General features: G+C 42.9%; 2 protein-coding genes across 3 annotated transcripts in view; one reads left to right on the top strand and one right to left on the bottom strand.

Annotated features, from left to right (window-relative positions):
* Positions 1 to 6,176, bottom strand: part of GARS1 (glycyl-tRNA synthetase 1) — a 37,562-nt gene extending 31,386 nt beyond the window's left edge. Inside the window, exons 1-2 of the mRNA XM_061197881.1 lie at positions 5,879 to 6,176; positions 259 to 360 (exon numbers count right to left, since the gene is read on the bottom strand). Coding sequence (XP_061053864.1) covers positions 259 to 360; positions 5,879 to 6,100 — 324 coding nt within the window. The 5' untranslated portion in view covers positions 6,101 to 6,176. The remainder of the gene's footprint in view (positions 1 to 258; positions 361 to 5,878) is intronic.
* Positions 6,177 to 6,281: 105 nt separating this feature from the next.
* GGCT (gamma-glutamylcyclotransferase) overlaps positions 6,282 to 17,608 on the top strand; it is a 77,346-nt gene continuing 66,019 nt past the window's right edge. For both annotated transcript variants that reach the window (XM_061197879.1, XM_061197878.1), the window contains exon 1: positions 6,282 to 7,335. The gene's annotated coding sequence lies outside the window, so the exon portion shown is untranslated. The remainder of the gene's footprint in view (positions 7,336 to 17,608) is intronic.

Raw genomic sequence — 17,608 nt, 5'->3', positions numbered from 1 at the left:
CTAGGATTTGAGTCTGGGGGGAGAAGGGGTAGGTCAGGGTTGAGGAAGGCTTTGTAGAGAAATTCTGAATTACACGTTGAAAGGATGAGGAGTCTGCCGAGTAGAGGAGGAGGAGGAGAAGGCATACTGCATAAATAGAGATAAAGCAAATGTTACTTGTTCAGAAACTTTTCTAGCTCTCTCCTGCCCAAAGAGACTGAATAAAGATAAACAATCCTATACCTACTTACATTCCTTTTTGAGGATCCTGAGACTCACCTTTGCTTCCAGAACCCTCTTCCGGGCTTTGAGCTCAGCTACTGCTTTGTCTACATCGACCTGGGGTGCTTTATCTTCTTTCAGTTTTCGCACAAGATCTCCCTAGCCAACAAAGAGAATCTGTATTCACAACTGGTTTCAGAAGTCAAGAAAAGTTAGGAATGGGTTTTTAAGCATGCCTTTTAAAAAGTATCCATGTAAGAATGAAGAAATTCAAATGTTTATTATGTGAAAGGTCATTATGAATAACTGTAGGTCATTGCCCTCAGCATTTATAATCTAGCAGAAACTCCAAATACAAGTACATAAATAACTATGCTTGCAGGGTGATTATTACTGGTTTGTTTGTTTGTTTTCTTTGTGGGGAGGAGACAGATGGTGGAGAGAAAAGCATTGATAAAAAGTAAAGAGCAAGGGCTTCCCTGGTGGTGCAGTGGTTGAGAATCTGCCTGCCAATGCAGGGGACATGGGTTCGAGCCCTGTTCTGGGAAGATCCCACATGCCGCGGAGCAACTAGGCCCGTGAGCCACAACTACTGAGCCCGCGCGTCTGGAGCTTGTGCTCCGCAACAAGAGAGGCCACGACAGTGAGAGGCCCGCGCACCGCGATGAAGAGTGGCCCCCGCTTGCCGCAACTAGAGAAAGCCCTCGCACAGAAACGAAGACCCAACACAGCCAAAAATAAATAAATAAATAAATAAAAATTTTTAAAAAATCATTAAAAAAAAAAAAAGTAAAGAGCAATATAACTACTGAGAACACAGAAGAACCAATAAATAGACTACCCTCTCCTTGAATCCCTCTCCTTTCTTGCATACAAAAAAATGACTATCACAGTAAATCTATGTAGAGGTATAAGCATCTGCTTAATTCAATATAACTTCCAGTGGAGTCATACCCCCAAATCTACATATTAAAATAATATTATTTTATTATAAATTACTTTTTATTTATTTGTATTACATTTAGAGCATTATGTGTACATACATCTTTCTTTAATTTATGTAGATATTTCATATGAATTTCATTACAAGGTAGTAATGGAGAATTCCAAAATATCTGGTGTAAAAGGGTACACTGGGTCTGATATAGTTGAGAACCATTGAATTGGTTCTTCCTCTCAATCTCTTACTGCATACAAATAAATCTGGTCTGTTATTATACTAGCAGTTTTTATTCTATTATCTTGACCTCTCTAGCTAAAGCAACATCCTCAGTCACCTTCTAACTTTATTTTAACTTCTTTATTACATGTATAATACCTGAAATCACCCTATCAATGGATTGGCTTATTTATTTACATGCATTTTATCTGTCCCTGTCATTATAAAGCAGGCTCTTTTAAGACAGGAACTCCGGCATGTCAATTCTGGCACTCAAATATTTGTTGCCTGCTATCACAACCTAAACCTAGCACAACGCTAAGCACTTAGTACTTGGTAAATATCTACTGGCTTATTCTTTACTCATTCAGTGGTTCTTTTCCCTTCCTCTACCCGTCAGAACACTTATCTCATAAATGTTCACTAATAGTGCTTTTTGATGGGGATAAGAACCTTGTGAGGGTCTGTGTTCTGAAAAGAGAGTGGCAAGCAGTTCTTTTTGAATGTCTTAAAGAAGTAAGCAAGCAGTTCTTCTGAATACCTACCCTTATGTGTCAAGTATTGGCACTCCCATATTTTCTTTGGGAGCTTTTCAAAGGACACTGGGCAAGCAAGGCCACAAGTAGGTAAAGGTAAAGGTAGGAAGAATTTAAAACTTTTAAAATTAAAATTAGTTTTCCTGAATCATTTTTCTGTCTCTTAAAGTTCAGGCATAGAATCAGGCACACATACATTCAAGGATAGGCTAGCTATCAACAGAAGCAGTGGGAGAGTGAGGATTCCTACACTGAGTTAATCATCTCTAAAACTCTCAGTGAATTAAGGAAATAATCGTGTTTATTCTGAATAATGGAATAATTAAAACCATGATTTATAATGATTTAATTGTGTAAACAAAAGAATTGGAGGTGATCGAAACATGGAAAGTAAGTACTTAAGGATTCCTAATTTCTAATTATTTTCTTCCCTCTTTCTTCACCACCAACTATAGTGTGTGTGTGTTGAATGAAACCGATGTGAAACATCATCAATACTTCTAAATTACCTTTAAGAAACATCAACTAGAAGCTTAATTCCTGCATAAATTCTTACCATAAAGACATATATTAGAACTAAGAGTCTGTGATTATAAAGCAGAATAGTTATTAGGTGAGAAATCATTTCAAGGGATCTTTTTCATGCATCCTTCATATATATCATGATGCATATTCAGTTGGCCAAGGAAAAACAAGAAAACATTTCCTCACCTTTTTAAGATGTTTGGCTTTACACATATGGGCCCAGAGGGTTCTTGTTAAGATTAAAAAATTAATTTCAGATTTCCAAGTTTTATAACTATTGACAAAAACTTCATAAACTTATCATTTGTCCTTTGTGGATTAAGCAACAGTTTTAATGGGCACTCTCAGTTCAGAAAATCAAAGCAGAGAAAAATCAAGGGCTCTAAAATTTCCCAAAATTGAATTTTATTATTGGCCACAAATACTATCAGTTGCTTTTTGAAGTGACAGTCTCACTTCACTCATTTTCCGGAAAATGAATGAATGCCCAATACCCAAGACGGAATAACAATTTTTTGTCAGACATTTTAGAGTGTTTCATTCTTGCAACTCGAACAATCATAAGTGCTCTTCCTCAGACAATCATCATATGTGGGTATGCTTTATGTATACTTCCCATTTAGTCACACAGAATATTAAAAAGATGTGTGCACAAAGGTCCGAATTTAATAAAATTAATAATTCTTATTGGGACTTCCCTGGTGGTGCAGTGGTTAAGAATCCGCCTGCTAATGCAGGGGACACGGGTTCGATCCCTGGTCCGGGAAGATCCCACATGCCGTGGAGCAACTAAGCCCGTATGCCACAACTACTGAAGCCCACTCACCTAGAGCCTGTGCTCCGCAACAAGAGAAGCCACCACAATGAGAAGCCCGCGCACCGCAACGCAGACCCAACACAGCCAAAAATAAATAAATAAATATTTAAAATAATAATAATAATAATTCTTACTGCTTTTTCAAGGGTACTCTAAAGCAAAACTGAGGTTTTGTTTTTTGTTTTTTTTAAAACGTGTGAGAGTGTGGCAGAGAATATAATGACTTGGCTTAGTATCCCTGACTTGATTAGTGCTCAGGGCCAGCAGTTCTACTCACCATGCTTTGCACTATCAGTGCAAATGTCAACACAGTGAAAAATGCAAATAACATTATTAGTTTTATTATGAAAATGGTTTTGACCTTGGAGACCTCCAAGAATTTGCAGACCACACTTTAAGAACCACTGCCCTAGAGCAATGGTTCCCAAACAAGACACTCCAGGACAAAGTTTTCACCAATATGCAGTAAAAGGGGGAAAAAAAAGAAAAAAAAAAAGACAATGTATTAGACCTTTTTTCAAAGCTAAACCTGCTGAATATAAAAGACTGCTCTTTATTCTGAGTTATGGTCTATCCTTTCTTTGGTATTAAAATACACTTTCTTTTATGAAATGAAAGGGGAAATAAGATGGTAGTTTGTTGATACATTTCAGTCAATCAACAAACCAAATCATTAAAAAACAGCATCCACGTAGCATAGCAGATTGGGAAATTTATATGAAATACATATTTATCTGAAACACATGCCACTAACAAGACCAGTTATTAAGCACCTTAAAAAATCCCACTCCAAGGATGCCTTCAACTGCACAAACTTCACAGTGGAAATATGTAGAATGAGTAGAAGTGACCATGTGTCTCATTTCCTCATATAAGCAAAAAAACAAACAAAAAAAAAAACAAGAAAAAAAAACGGTTTAACTAGATGATCTTTAAATTCCCTTCCAACTGATCCTGGAATCAGTGAGATTCAAAGTTCCAGGTAGTTAACTAATATATGTGTGGTCCTGGAAAACTATGGAAAAAAACAAAAACTAACTTACATAAACTAACTTACATATTCAAAAAATACCTTGAAGTACCAAAAAACTAACAATCAAGCCAACATAAACAATACACAAGATAGTAATAACATAGGAAACCTATTCCATCATCAAAGTTTACTTCAGTTAACTAGTTCCACAGTCTTACTACAGATGGATAATTTGCACTGCAGTTCCAGGCTAACGTGGCAGAGGGAGGGGTTTGGGTGTATGTTTTTCCAAATTAGATGTATTCTCCCTTCTAAAGTGAAGTGAAAAAAAAAAAAAAAGTTGAGAGTCAGAGAAAAGACAAAGGAACCACACCTAATTTCATTTGGGGAGGGTGGGTGGAGGGAGATGGAGAATAAGCATTCACAGCGCTTTGGTATCAAGAATAAAGAAAAAATTAAGCCCATAGTGAAATTTCAAAATAAAACACTACTGAATCAGTCAGGCTCAAACTAGAAAGAAGTAGATAAAGCGGCAGAATTTGCCGAATTTTCGGCAGCTCTGCCCCAATGAATTATTTCCGAGGGAGGGATCCACCCTCCATAGCTAAGGCAAGTTATTGCATCAGGCGCCCGTGCAGGAGAAACCCATTCGGTGCTCACTACTAGGTCATCAATCCTCGGGGTCCTATTCCGAGCTTTTGGCTCTACCTGACTGGATGTGAGAATCCCTTTGAAATAATCTTCTCCCTGTCCTCTCTAAACCCTGATATTCATGCAGTGCCCTAGGAAAAGGAGGCCTGTATTAAATCACCAAGCTCTCCAGCCCATGAAACCTCCCTCCCTTCCGCAAAATCAAATTTCAAAATGTTCCATACGAAGGATGGCTGACTTCACCGAGTCACTCAGGGACATTTACAGCTTCCCACGTTTACGATCTGAAAGCTCACTCATTCTGGGGAACCCAGAAAAGGTGACAGAAGCGAAGGACGATGAACTCACATTATTAGAAAAGAAAAAAAAAAGTTCAGCACCTCCCCACATCCACGTTTCAACTATTTTTATTTCCTCAACGGACCATTCGGCCAACTAAGCACCGAATGAAGGAAGATGTCAAGGAGGAAACACTATTCAAAGCATCCTGAAGATTAAAAAACAAGAGTCAGGCAGTAAGAAGAGAGAACCCGCAGCTTCGGCTCGTAATTGATCAGGGAAGAATTAGGAATCTCGCCACCCAGGAAGCACAAAGAACACAGCAGGGACTGGAAATCTTTAGTTGAGGCTATTGAGCTAGGACAGGAGGAGAAGCAAAGGGTCACAGATGTCAGCCCCATCGGAGAAGCAAGTGGTACGGGCAGTAACAAGGATTGGGAAGGGAGAACAGATCGCATGAGGAGGGAGGCAGAATGTCGAGGGATCCGAGGAAGTCACCCCAGGAGAGGGGAGGACAGGGGCCCACCGGAGGGAAGGTGGCCGGCGCGCGCGGGGACTTGGGTCCAACGTGGGGTGGGCGAGGAAGATGCCTAGAAACCAAGTGCTTCCAGAGAATGAAGGAGAGGGATAATCGGCGAGGTGGACCGGTGCCCGGGGAAGAGAGAGAGAGAGGATGAGAAGGAGGGGACCAGGGAGAGGAGAGCCGGGGCTGAGGGGAAAGCGAAGAATGCCGGTACCTGCTGGCGCACCGCTAGCCTGAGAGGTGCCAACACCTCTTCAGCCCCCGCGCCATCCATGCTGCTCCGGGAGGCGGCAGCGGGGAACGAGGTCGGGGCGCGGGCCGGCTTGCTGATGGGCCGGCAGGGCAGAAGAGGAGGCCGGGCCGGGAGCCGGGGCGGCGGTGACAGCAGCAGAGCGGCGCGGGCGGCTCTAAGCAGCGCCGGGCGCAGAGAGGGCATGAGACGGCTGCCCTGGGAGGTCCGGAGCGGGCGGCGGCGGAAGCGGCGCGCGCGGCCCGGCCGGGTGCATGATGAAATCGCCGCGTAAACGCCGCGGTGCGCGCGCAGCCGCACATTCCCCACCCCCCGACGCGGTGTCGGGTCGCCACCAGCCGATTCGACACAAAATCCCGGAAGGACCCGGAATCCCTCAGATCCCCGAGAGGGCTTGCCCCACCGTGGGCGCACGGGAGGGCTGCGAGGTCCCAGGTAGATCCCCCAGCGAACAGATTTGCACGCTTATGCGTCAGTGGGCCTTCAAGGACGCAGCTCCATCCGACACATGCTGACCGAAACTCACGAGGACCTTCAGAGCACAGGCTTGTAGAGGGGCACTGACGCTCTGGCTCACCGACGGGAGTACACACTTCTGTTTGTGTTCTTTCGCCCCCTGGTTCTTAAAGGCTCATTAGACATCACATCAGATAAGGACTTAGACTCAGTGTTGCTCAGCGCAGATGATCCTCCGATAAGGAAACAGATCAAGAGAGGTTAATGATTTGCCCACCTTCACCCATCCATGCCTCCCAATGTCAAGACAAAAGTTGGGGAAAGGAAGGGGAAGAATGACGGGTTTTTGGAGAAGATCAGTGCTGACCAGCCTTTGAAGGGCGAACAAGATTTGAATCAGCAGAGATGAGGAAAGGCTGGGAAAAGGTAATGTGCCGGAGAGTGGAGATGAGCGTCCAGGTGCCTGGGATTCCCTCTGCCTGGCCTTGCTTCAGCTGACCTCCCTCTTGTAGTTAGGCCCCCGCTGATGGACCCTCCGGAAATGGCTTCTTCCCTCCCTCCTGCCCCAAGCGAGGGTTGGCTGCAAAAGCTGGATTCCCTTTCTACAGAGGGAATAGAAAAATAAAGAATGTATTAGTTATAGAAATAGCATTGCACACACCCACCAGAATGCCTAAAATGGAAATGATGGAAAGTGCAAAGGGATGCTCTGGGACTCTCCCACACAGCTGAGAGGAATGTGAATTTGTACAGCCACTTTGGAGAACTCTTTGACAGTAGCTACTGAAGCCAACCATACACACCTTATGGGTGACCAGCAGTTCCACCCCAGGAGTATACAAGAGCAGACAAGCTCAACAGAGTGAAGTCACCTTTCCCAGACCTGTGAAATTTTATATTACTTCTCTTCTTGTTCCGGTTTGTGGCTCTGGAGAAGTACACACAGTTTACCATAAGCAGAGCAGGTACAGAAGGACCTTCTGCAATATTAAACAATTTGTATTTTAAAAACTTTTATTTCAAGATTTGATATTTACTAATCAGAATTTTTATTTGGCTTTATTTTAATAGGTAATTTAAAAAATTTTAATTGAAGTATAGTTGATATACAATATTATATAATTTACAGGTGTATAAGACAGTGATTCACAATTTTTAAAGGTTATACTCCATTTAGTTATTATAAAATATTGGCTATATTCTCCGTGTTGTACAATATATCCTTGCAGCTTATTTTATACCTAATAGTTTGTACCTGTTAATCCCTTGCTGCTATATTGCCCCTCCCCCTTCTCTCTCCCCACTGGTAACCAATAGTTTGTTCTCTATATCTGTGAGTCTATTTCTTTTCTGTTATAGTCACTAGTTTGTTTAATTTTTTAGATTCCACATATAAGTGATATCATACAGTATTTGTCTTTGTCTGACTTACTGCACTTAGCATAATACCCTCCAAGTCCATCCATGTTGCTGCAAATGGCAAAATTTTCATTCTTTTTTATGGCTGAGTAGTATTCCAATGTAAATATGTACCACATCTGTATCCATTCATCTGTTGATGGACACTTAGGTTGCTTCCATATTTTGTCAACTGTAGATAATGCCACTGTGAACGTTGGGGTGTGGGTATCTTTTTGATTAGTATTTTTGGTTTTTTTGGATGTATACCCAGGAGTGGAATTGCTGAGTCATATGGTAGTTCTATTTTTAGTTCTTTGAGAAACCTCCATACTATTTTCCACAGTGGCTGCACCAATTTACATTCCCACCAACAGTATATGAGGGTTCCCTTTCCTTCACCTCCTCACCAATATTTGTTATTTGTATTCTTTTTGATGATAACCATTCTGGCAGGTGAGAGGTGATACCTCATTGTGGTTTTGGTTTGCATTTCCCTGATGATTAGCGATGTTGAGCATCTTTTCAAGTGCCTGTTGGCCATCTGCTTTTCCTCTTTGGAGAAATGTCTATTCAGTTCTTCTGCCCATTTTTTTAATAGGGTTGTTTGGGTTTTTGTTTTTTTTTTTTTTGATCTTGAGTTGTATGAGGTGTTTATATATGTTGGATATTAACCCTTTAACAGTCATATCATTGCAAATATTTCTCCTATTCAGTAGGTTTCTTTTTGTTTTGTCGATGGTTTCCTTTGTTGTGCAAAAGCTTTTAAGTTTAATTAGGTCCCATTTGTTTATTTTTCCTTTTATTTCCTTTGCTTTAGGAGACAGATCCAAAAAAAATATTGCTACAATTTATGTCAAAGAGTGTTCTGCCTCTGTTTTCCTCTAGGAGTTTTGTGGTTTCTGGTGTTACATTTAGGTCTTTAATACATTTTGATTTTATTTTTGTATATGGTGTGAGGGAATGTTCTAATTTCATTCTTTTATATATAGCTGTCTGATTTTCCCAGAACCATTTATTGAAGAGACTATCTTTTCTCCAGCATATATTCTTGCCTCCTTTGTCATAGATTAATTGACCGTGTGTGGGTTTATTTCTGGGCTCTCTATCCTGTTCCATTGATCTGTCTGTTTTTGTGCTAGTACTATGATGTTTTGATTACTGTAGCTTTATAGTAAAGTCTGAAGTCAGGGAGCTTGATTCCTCCAGCTCTGTTTTTCTTTCTCAAGATCGTTTTGGTTTTTCAGGGTCTTTTGTATTTCCATACAAATTTTACAATTATTTGCATTTTTAAAACTTTTATTTCAAAATTTGATATTTATTAACCATAATTTTTATTTGGCTTTATTTTAAAGGTAATTTTGAATTTATCTTAATAGTTTTCAATATGAAAAGCAATTAAAATTTTTACACATACTCTTAGTTACATTTTTATGTATATTCAAATTCTGTACACTTTGAATACAGTTACATATTTTAAAAAATTCTTTAGGTCAGTAATGTCTCATCCATGTTCATGTGAGGATAGTCTCATCCCTAGTCTCCAAATCTATCCTTTCCCCGCTCCAGTTCATCCTCCCCACTGCTGCCTCAGTGATTATTTCTAAAAGGCAAAGCTGTGCTTGTTGCATCTCTGCTCAGGACACTCCATTAGGTCCACATGGCCCTTAGTAGAATTTCCTAAATGGTTTTCCTTAGGAAACTACTTCTGCAAGACAGTAATAATGGCTTATATTCTTTGAACGCTTACTAAGTACCAGTTAGTGTTCTGAGTTATCTCGTGTAATTTACTCACCAATCCAATGAGACAGGCTACATAATAATTCCCATTTTACAAATTCAGGATTCAAGACACTAAGATATTAAACAGCTATGGTCACACAACTACTGAGAGTGGAGACCAGAATATGAGGCTGGGGCAGGGAGTTGGGGGGAGTGGCAGTTTTGCCATGCAACTCATGAAGCTGGTGAAGCTTTCTATGAGCATGGGAACCTGCTCATTTGGATGCACTCTCTCAAGGCTCTGGAAGAGGCCCTAGCACTGTCTACACATGGTCATATTTTTTTCTTTCTTTATTAAAGTTCTTTATTTGAAGGAGTGAAATTTACACTGTAATGCACAAATCTTAAGCATAGTTCAATGGATTTTAACAAAGGAATTCCCACTTATAACCCACATCCCAAACAAGATAATGAGCATTTCCCTCACCTCACAAAGTTCCCTCCTGGGCTTTGTTAATACCCTCTATTGTTTTGTCCATTTTCTATTACATTGATTTCTACTTTTATCTTTATAATTTTTCCTTTTACTTAATTTGGGTTTAAATTGCCCTTCTTTTTCTGGCTTCTCAAGGTAGAAACCTAGATAATTTATTGTAAGCCTTTCTTCTTTACTAAATCAAACATTTAAAACTATAGATTTGCCTCTAAGTGCTGTTCTAGTTGAATCCCCAAAATTTGATTGTTGTTTTTATTTCCATTTAGTCCAAAATTCTAATTTTCCTTATGATTTCTTCTTTGACCTATTAGTTCTTGAGAGGAGCATTATTTAACTTCCAAATAGTTGGGGCTTTTAAACATATCTTATTATTTTTAGAATTACTTTCTAGTTTAATTCCTCTGTGGTCTGGGAAAAACTTTTGAAATTTGCTGACTCCGATCAGTTTTATGACCCAGCATATGGCATACCTTGGTGACCGTTCCATGCCTTAAAAAGAATGTGCATTATGCAGTTGTTATGTGTAGTGTTTTATAAATGTCAGCTGGACAAGGTGGTTCATGATGCTGTTCAGATCTTCTTCATTATTAATTTTTTTGTCTACTGATTCTATCAATAACTGAGAGGATGTTAAAATCTCTGACTATGATTGTGAATTTGTCTATTTCTCCCTTTAGTTCTGTCACGTTTGCTTTACATATTTTGAATTTATTCAGCACATACACATTTGTAAGTGTTACATCTTCTTGCCAAATGACATTTTTGTTATTAAGAAATGTTCATCTCTAAATATACCTCTTATCTTTAAACCTATTTAGTCTCACGTGAGTATAGGCACTCCAGCTTTTTTATGATTAGTGCTAATGACCAGTGCAGAGCTGAATCCTCCTACCATAAGCCAAGTGAGTGAGCCACCTAGGAAACAAGTTCTAGCCCCCATCTGGCCTTCAGATGACTGCAGCACCAGCCAACATCTTGACTCGTTACTATGTACAGAAGAGCCAGGAACCTGTCAAACAGTCGTTCGATAAACTTTACCTTTTACTTGAGACGCAGAGGTCTCCAAGGCTTGATTTTCTGGGTCTTCTTCCCTTAGGTGCAGGCAGCTCTAATGGGGGCTAAAGCAGGGAGAAGGCCTGAAAAAGATTTTAAATGCAGGGTGAGTGAACACACCCTGTGATCCAGCTGATCTAGCTTCCTTGATTCTCTCTCACTGACTTTCTTTTCTGGCTCCTGGGTCATTAACAAAGTTTTGCCTCAACCTCCAGCCTGCCTTAGCAAAGATTTATTTCAGTTTCTGTCCTCTAAAAATAAGGAGGCAAGGTCCCTTGAAACCTGAGTGAAATTGTCTATGGCTGAGGCAGAGTAGTTTATCATCAGATTAATTTCTATTTTGATTTTACTGGTGTAGAAGCATCAGGAGGAAAGAAAACTGCTTCCCTTTCCTTCCCTCCTTGATTCCCAGAGCATAGTTAAAGGAAGACTTTTATCTTCTAACTCTGTTAAATTAGGGGGCATGGGGAAAGTTGCCCAACCAGGGGCTTGGAAAGTGAGGAGCAGAAGTGGCTAGAGTGGCAGGATTTTCTCTGAGACAGGGAACCAAGGTCTGCGGATCTCAAGAAACGGAGACCAGCAAGTGTTCCGAGACACCGTTCTGGCCACAGTACCAGGGTCTCGGTGAGAAACGCTTATGCAGCACCCCTAAGGAGGCTGGATCCAAGTGCCAGGACTCCTAGCCTTTGAAAGGATTCCTGTGTTCCAGCTTGGCATGCAAGTGACCAAACGATTGTCCTTCAAGGGACTTCTTAGGACTTGTTCAGTGAATATCCCAGCAGTGAGACAGTGGCCTCCCTGAATCCTCCATGCTGCTTAAAAACCCTGGCACCTGTCACATACTCATTCAGTGACATTTACAGAGTGCCTACTGGGTGCCAGACATTGTTCTAGACACTGGAGGGACAGCAATGAACACGGCAGACAGCCTTCCTGGTCACAAGGAGCTTATGTTCTTTGGGACCAGACTGGCAAGATAAAAATGAGCTGATTAGTAAATAGTTTCAGACAGTGATAAAGACTCTAAAAATAACAAAGTGGAGAAATTGTATAGAGCATGATCTGGGGTGAATGTGGTCTGTAGATAGATGGTCAGGCCTCTTTCAGGAGGTGACATTTGAAGGATAAAAAGATGACAAGGAATCAGCCATGAGAAGATCTGAGGTAATAGCATTACCTACTTGGCCTGTGTAAAGAACAGTAAGAAAACCCATGTGCCTGGAATGTTGTGAGTGAAGAGGAGAGAAGCATGAAATAATATCAGAGAAGTAAACAGAGACCAGATCATATAGACCTTGTTGGCCATGGTTAAAAAAAAAAAAATTGTTTATTTTCAGTGCAAAGGGAAGTCATTGAAACATTTGAAGCAGGGGAGTGAATGGTCTGATGTGTCTTTTAAGATGATCATTCTGGCTGTGTGTGGAGATTGGGCTGATATAAGACAAGAGTGGAGGTGGTGAGACCAGTTAAGAGGTAGTTACCCGTAGTTGCCCATTAGATTGCCTAGATCAGAATAGTAATAGTGGTGATATTGAAAGGGGTTGGATTTAGGAAATATTCTGAAGGTAAAGCAAATCAGACATGCTGTAGATTAGTTGTGTCGGAGGATGAAGGACAGTCAGGAAAAGTAAATAATAAAGATGGACTTGTAGATATTTTAGCCTGAGCCAGTGGGGTAGATTGTGGTGTCATTTCCTGATGTGGAGAAAATTGGGAGACGTGCAGGGTTCCTGCATCAGAGGAAAGGGATCCAAAAAAGAGAACATAGATTAGACTTGAGGAAGAACATGGTGAGGAGGACAGAAGAAGCCTTCAGATGGAGAAAGTGAGAGGCAGACACGGCGTGAGGTTAAGGGACCCCCCCCTTCTGTCGGTGTCTATTATTCTGTGAAGGAGGAGGTAAAGTCATTTGTTGAATATGAAAGGGAAGGTTGCAGGGCTGAAATGTTGAAGAGGGTGGAGAAGGTTTGGAAAAGCCCTTGTGAAGAACAGTAGAGTAACCCTGTTGGGGAAATGTGGACAGGAGTCAGGCCAGTACTGGAGGCCCAACCAAAGGCGGAGACTGTTATGAGTTGAATTGCACCTCCCCCCAAAAAAGTATGTTGAAATCCTAACCCCTGGTACCTCTATATGAAATTAGCAGGTTCTGGGATTACCCAGAGCATCTTTTGTTCAAACAAGTCTGGTCCATCTTCACCACCTGGGTTAAATGACCCCAACGAGAGTTGGGGTAGTCACAATACCAGGGAGTAGTCTCCTGTGCTAGACTGAGTCCTCCAAGATGCAGACACCAAGATGGGATTGAGTGTGCAAGGATTTTATTAAGGGAAACATCTATGTGAAAGGAAAGCAGGAGGAAGCCAGGGAGGCTGGGAGACCACCAGACCATGTTGCAAGTCTGACCCCGAGGGAAGGAAAGAGGGAGTGACAGTTGGGTGAAGCATCCTAACCTGCCACATAGTCTAAGGAAGGTTCAGCAAAGCCACTGGGAGTTCTGGAACGAAAGTTGACAATACAGGAGTCGGCTGTACTTCAAGGAACCAGCTGCCTTAGTGCATCAGCTACACTCAGTCACTGGCAGGGAGCAACCTGTAGGAGGCGTGCTTTGGCGCAAGCTCTGTCATGGATTCCAAAGAGCAGCAGCTGTGGTAGGAGGTCTGTGAGGTGTATTCTTGTGTATTCTTGCCACACCTCCCATCAGATCACCGTGTAACCCAGGTTTTTCTTGTCCTTTCTGGATCCTTTGCGTTCTAGCTTATGGAACGTGACTAAAATTTACTGTACACCACTTCCCAGCCTGGTTAGGAGAACTCCTGTGTGCCATCCTCTACACTCTTCCCTTTTCTGCTGATTGTCTCTCGATGTCCATATGTTAAAGACGGCAGAGCCTGGTCCCTGAGTGACTATGTGGGACAGAGCCCCTCGCCCCAGCCCTTTCTGATAAACTCCGTGAACTGTTGACACAAGCAAAAAGTAAGTTTCCATTGCGTTTGAGCTATGATACCTTCTGGCCTATTTGTTAGAGCAGTAAACTTGCCCTAACTACTGTGCTACCACTGGGCCACGTATGAGAAAGATGGTCAGGGTATCTGGGACACAGGAGAAGGAGGGAGAGGGTAAAAAGAGCATCTGATTTACAGAAGTTCCGTATGTACATGACTTCTTAGGAGTATGGAGTTAGGCTATGCTGGGATCACTCACACAGGCTGGTGGGGAATCATCCAGAGTGAGTGGACTGACTGGCGGTCCTGGTTCTCTTCGCCGGGTCAGTATCTGTCCAGCTTTCTGATGCCTGTACTTGAAGTAAGGTGCCCACCTTCTTTGCCTTCTCCTTCTCTGGTCATTTTTCCTCCAAGCTCAGCTGTATGCAGACTTCCCAGGAGCCCCACCCACCCTGGCTTTCTTCCAGCCCGCGCCTCCAGGATCCTAAGAGATGCTTCCCAGAGCTTGGTGTGGGAGGGAGGCGACACATGTCTGGTCCCTGTGTGGCCTTAGACAAGGCCTTTCCCCTCTCCGGCTTCAATCTCCCCCACTGAAAAATGGGGGAACTGGCCCTGCTGACCTCTGGCCCCTGACTGTGTTTACTGTGGGTTTGTGAATTTGTGACTTAGGGAGACAAAACCCTAAGAAATGGAAGGACAGCAGATTTCCGTCTGCCCAGCAGAGGGGAGCATCTCCCCACAAACCAGCAGCTAAGCAGAGTGAGTGCTGTGACAGGCCTATGCAGGCCCAGCCTTCTGGGGCCTTCGTGCAGGAAGTAGCCTCTGAGCCAGAGTTCTGAGCACCAGAGACCCAGGCCCCAGAGAGTGACCACAGGGAAGCCCTGGAGCTCCTTCTCAGCCCTTCCTTAAGGCATCCCGACCCTCTACACCTGTCCTGCAGAGAGAGGGTGGGTCAGTCCCTAAATATCAGTGGGGCTCTGGCTTTGCCAGTTAGGTGGGGAGGAGAAAGCTTACGCAAGCTGGGAAGACAAGACAGCAAAACCAGACAAATTCACCAAAGCTAGCGGCTACCTCTAGGTTGACACGTCTCCAGCTGGACGGGACCTCAGACTCCCAGTTATGGTTTGAATTGTGTCCCTCAAAAAGACAAGGTCACCTCAGAATATGACCTCATTTGGAAATAGGGTCAGGGCAGATGTAACTAATTAAGTTAAGATGAGTTCCTACTGGAGTAGGGTGGACCTCTACTCCAGTGTGACTGGTGTCTGTAAGAAGAGGGAAACACGGGGGGGAAGATGGCCACGTGGAGACGGAGGCAGAGATTGGGGTCATGCTGCCAGAAGCCAAGAAACACCTGGGGCTGCTAGAAGCTGGAAGGATCCTTCCTCAGAAGCTTCAGAGGGAGCACGACCCCACCATCACTTTGATTTTGGACTTCTAGCCTCCAGAACTGAGAGATGATAAATTTCTCTGAAGCCACCCAGTTTGGGGTACTTGGTTATGGCAGCCCCAGGAAATAATACATGCCGCCCCACATTCCTGGGCAGAGGCTGTGCATCCACTCCGTCCCACCTCTGCAGCAGACTTTGTTCCATATGCACAGTGCTTGCTGTCGCTGCCATTGGTTTTAATTCTGAATTTTTGTACCTTTAGCTGGACCACTCCTCCGAGTGCCTCACCTGGCACCTGTGGGCATTTGAGCCGTGGTCCCTGTTCCACGTGTCCCTGGCATCTGGGAGGGGGAACCCCCTCGGCTGCCCTCCAGACCCCCCTCAGCATGAGCTGTTCATTCCGTCCCTGTTTCCTGTCCACACGGGGCAACTCTGACCCAGAGACGGTTTTTACGTTGCAAAAATCTGCGTCCCTACAGCTTCGGCCCAGCAGTCCTTGCTGTGTCCTAGGGCCACTCAGACCCCTCTGCTCCCTCCGCCTTTAGACATTTACGCACAGGAGGCTCATCCCCTTAAAAGTTGTCTGGTCCCCGGTCCCTCAGAAAGTCCTCACTGCTGTGGTTTCCTGACGGTCGCCTCACCTGGACAAGCTCCAGTTGTTAAACTTCTCTTTGTGGTTAGGGACCAAGACTAGACACCATACCTCTGGTACATGTTCTAACCAGAGTCAAGAGGGCAGGAGCCTCACCTGCCTTGTTCTGAACTCAGTACCTTTGATGATGCAGCCTGAGACCATCTGAAAGACTGTGACCATTGTGACTCTAGGGGAGAGGTGAGAGATGGTGTGTTCTTTGGTCCGAGAACACTTCCACAGGCACAGGGCTGTGGTGTGAGGATGATAAACTGCCTGCTGGAGGGGAAAAGTGGTATCCATCTGGGTGCTCCAGACAGAATTCTTTTTTTTATTGGAGTATAGTTGATGTACAGTATTATGTTAGTTTCAGGTGTACAGCAAAGTGATTCAATTGTGTATATATATATATATATTTTTTTCTGATTCTTTTCCATTATAAGTTTATAAGATACTGAGTATAGTTCCCTGTGCTATACAGTAAATCCTTGTTATTTATCTATTTTATATATAGTAGTGTGTATATGTTAATCCCAAACTCCTAATTTATCCCTCCCCTCACCTTTCCCCTTCGGTAACCATAAGTTTGTTTTCTGTGAGTCTGTGTCTGTTTTGTCAATAAATTCCTTCGTATTATTTTTTAGATTCCATGTATAAGTGATATCATATAATCTTGTCCTTCTCTGTCTTACTTAACCTAGTATGATATTCTATAGGTCCACTTATGTTATTGCAAATGGCAATATTTCATTCTTTTTTATGGCTGAGTAATACTCCATTGTGTATATATACCACATCTTCTTTATCCATTCATCAAGACAGAATTCTTGATTCTGAACTTGACATCTTTTTCTCCTTTACCCTCCAGATATAGTTCTTGACTCTTTTATCTCCAAACCTCTCTAAAATTTGTTTCTTCTTTCGCCACTGCCTCCATCATTCCTTACCTGCATCCCTGCAACAGGTTGCTGTCTTCAGACTGGCCCCTTGTAATCCTTTCTCCTTGCTACAATTACAGTGAGCTTCCCAGTTTGGAAATATGGTCATGTGACCTTTACATACACACATAAAACCTGCCCACGACTCCCCTTACCCTTGGGGTTAAAATCCATTCTCACCATAGCCTGCCTCTCAGTCTCACTCTAGCCAGTCCTCGCTTGCACTCTTATGATCCAGCCTTACTATCCTGCAGGAGGCATGGTCTTTCACCTTCGGCCTCTGCACATATTCATATCTCTACCTGGAACATTTTCTTTCATCTCCACTGCCTCCTCACCCCCATCATGCCCCTAATCCCCTTAGTCCTTCCCACCTGGCTTATGCTTTATACCGGGGAGAGTTCTTGGATACAAACAAGATCCCATTCAGGCTAGCCCAAATGACAGGACACCTACCGGAGGGACATCCGGGAGTCTCAGTGGGAGCCTGGGGGCCAGGCTCAAGAATACTCAGACCTGAGAGAGGTCTGAATGGCCAAGAAGCAGAGAGTATTAGTCAGGAATTGCTTCTGGCCGCAAGTAACAGAGACGTGAAAAACAGGCATAATAACACAGTGCTCTATTTTCCTCTCATCTAAGAAGAAGCCCAAAGGTGACCAGTCCAGGG

This window comes from Eubalaena glacialis, chromosome 8 (genome assembly GCF_028564815.1).
Source record: "Eubalaena glacialis isolate mEubGla1 chromosome 8, mEubGla1.1.hap2.+ XY, whole genome shotgun sequence".
Taxonomy (NCBI): Eukaryota; Metazoa; Chordata; class Mammalia; order Artiodactyla; family Balaenidae; genus Eubalaena; species Eubalaena glacialis.
The sequence above is the reverse complement of the archived record's forward strand: the minus strand, read 5'-3'. Positions and strand labels throughout refer to the sequence as shown.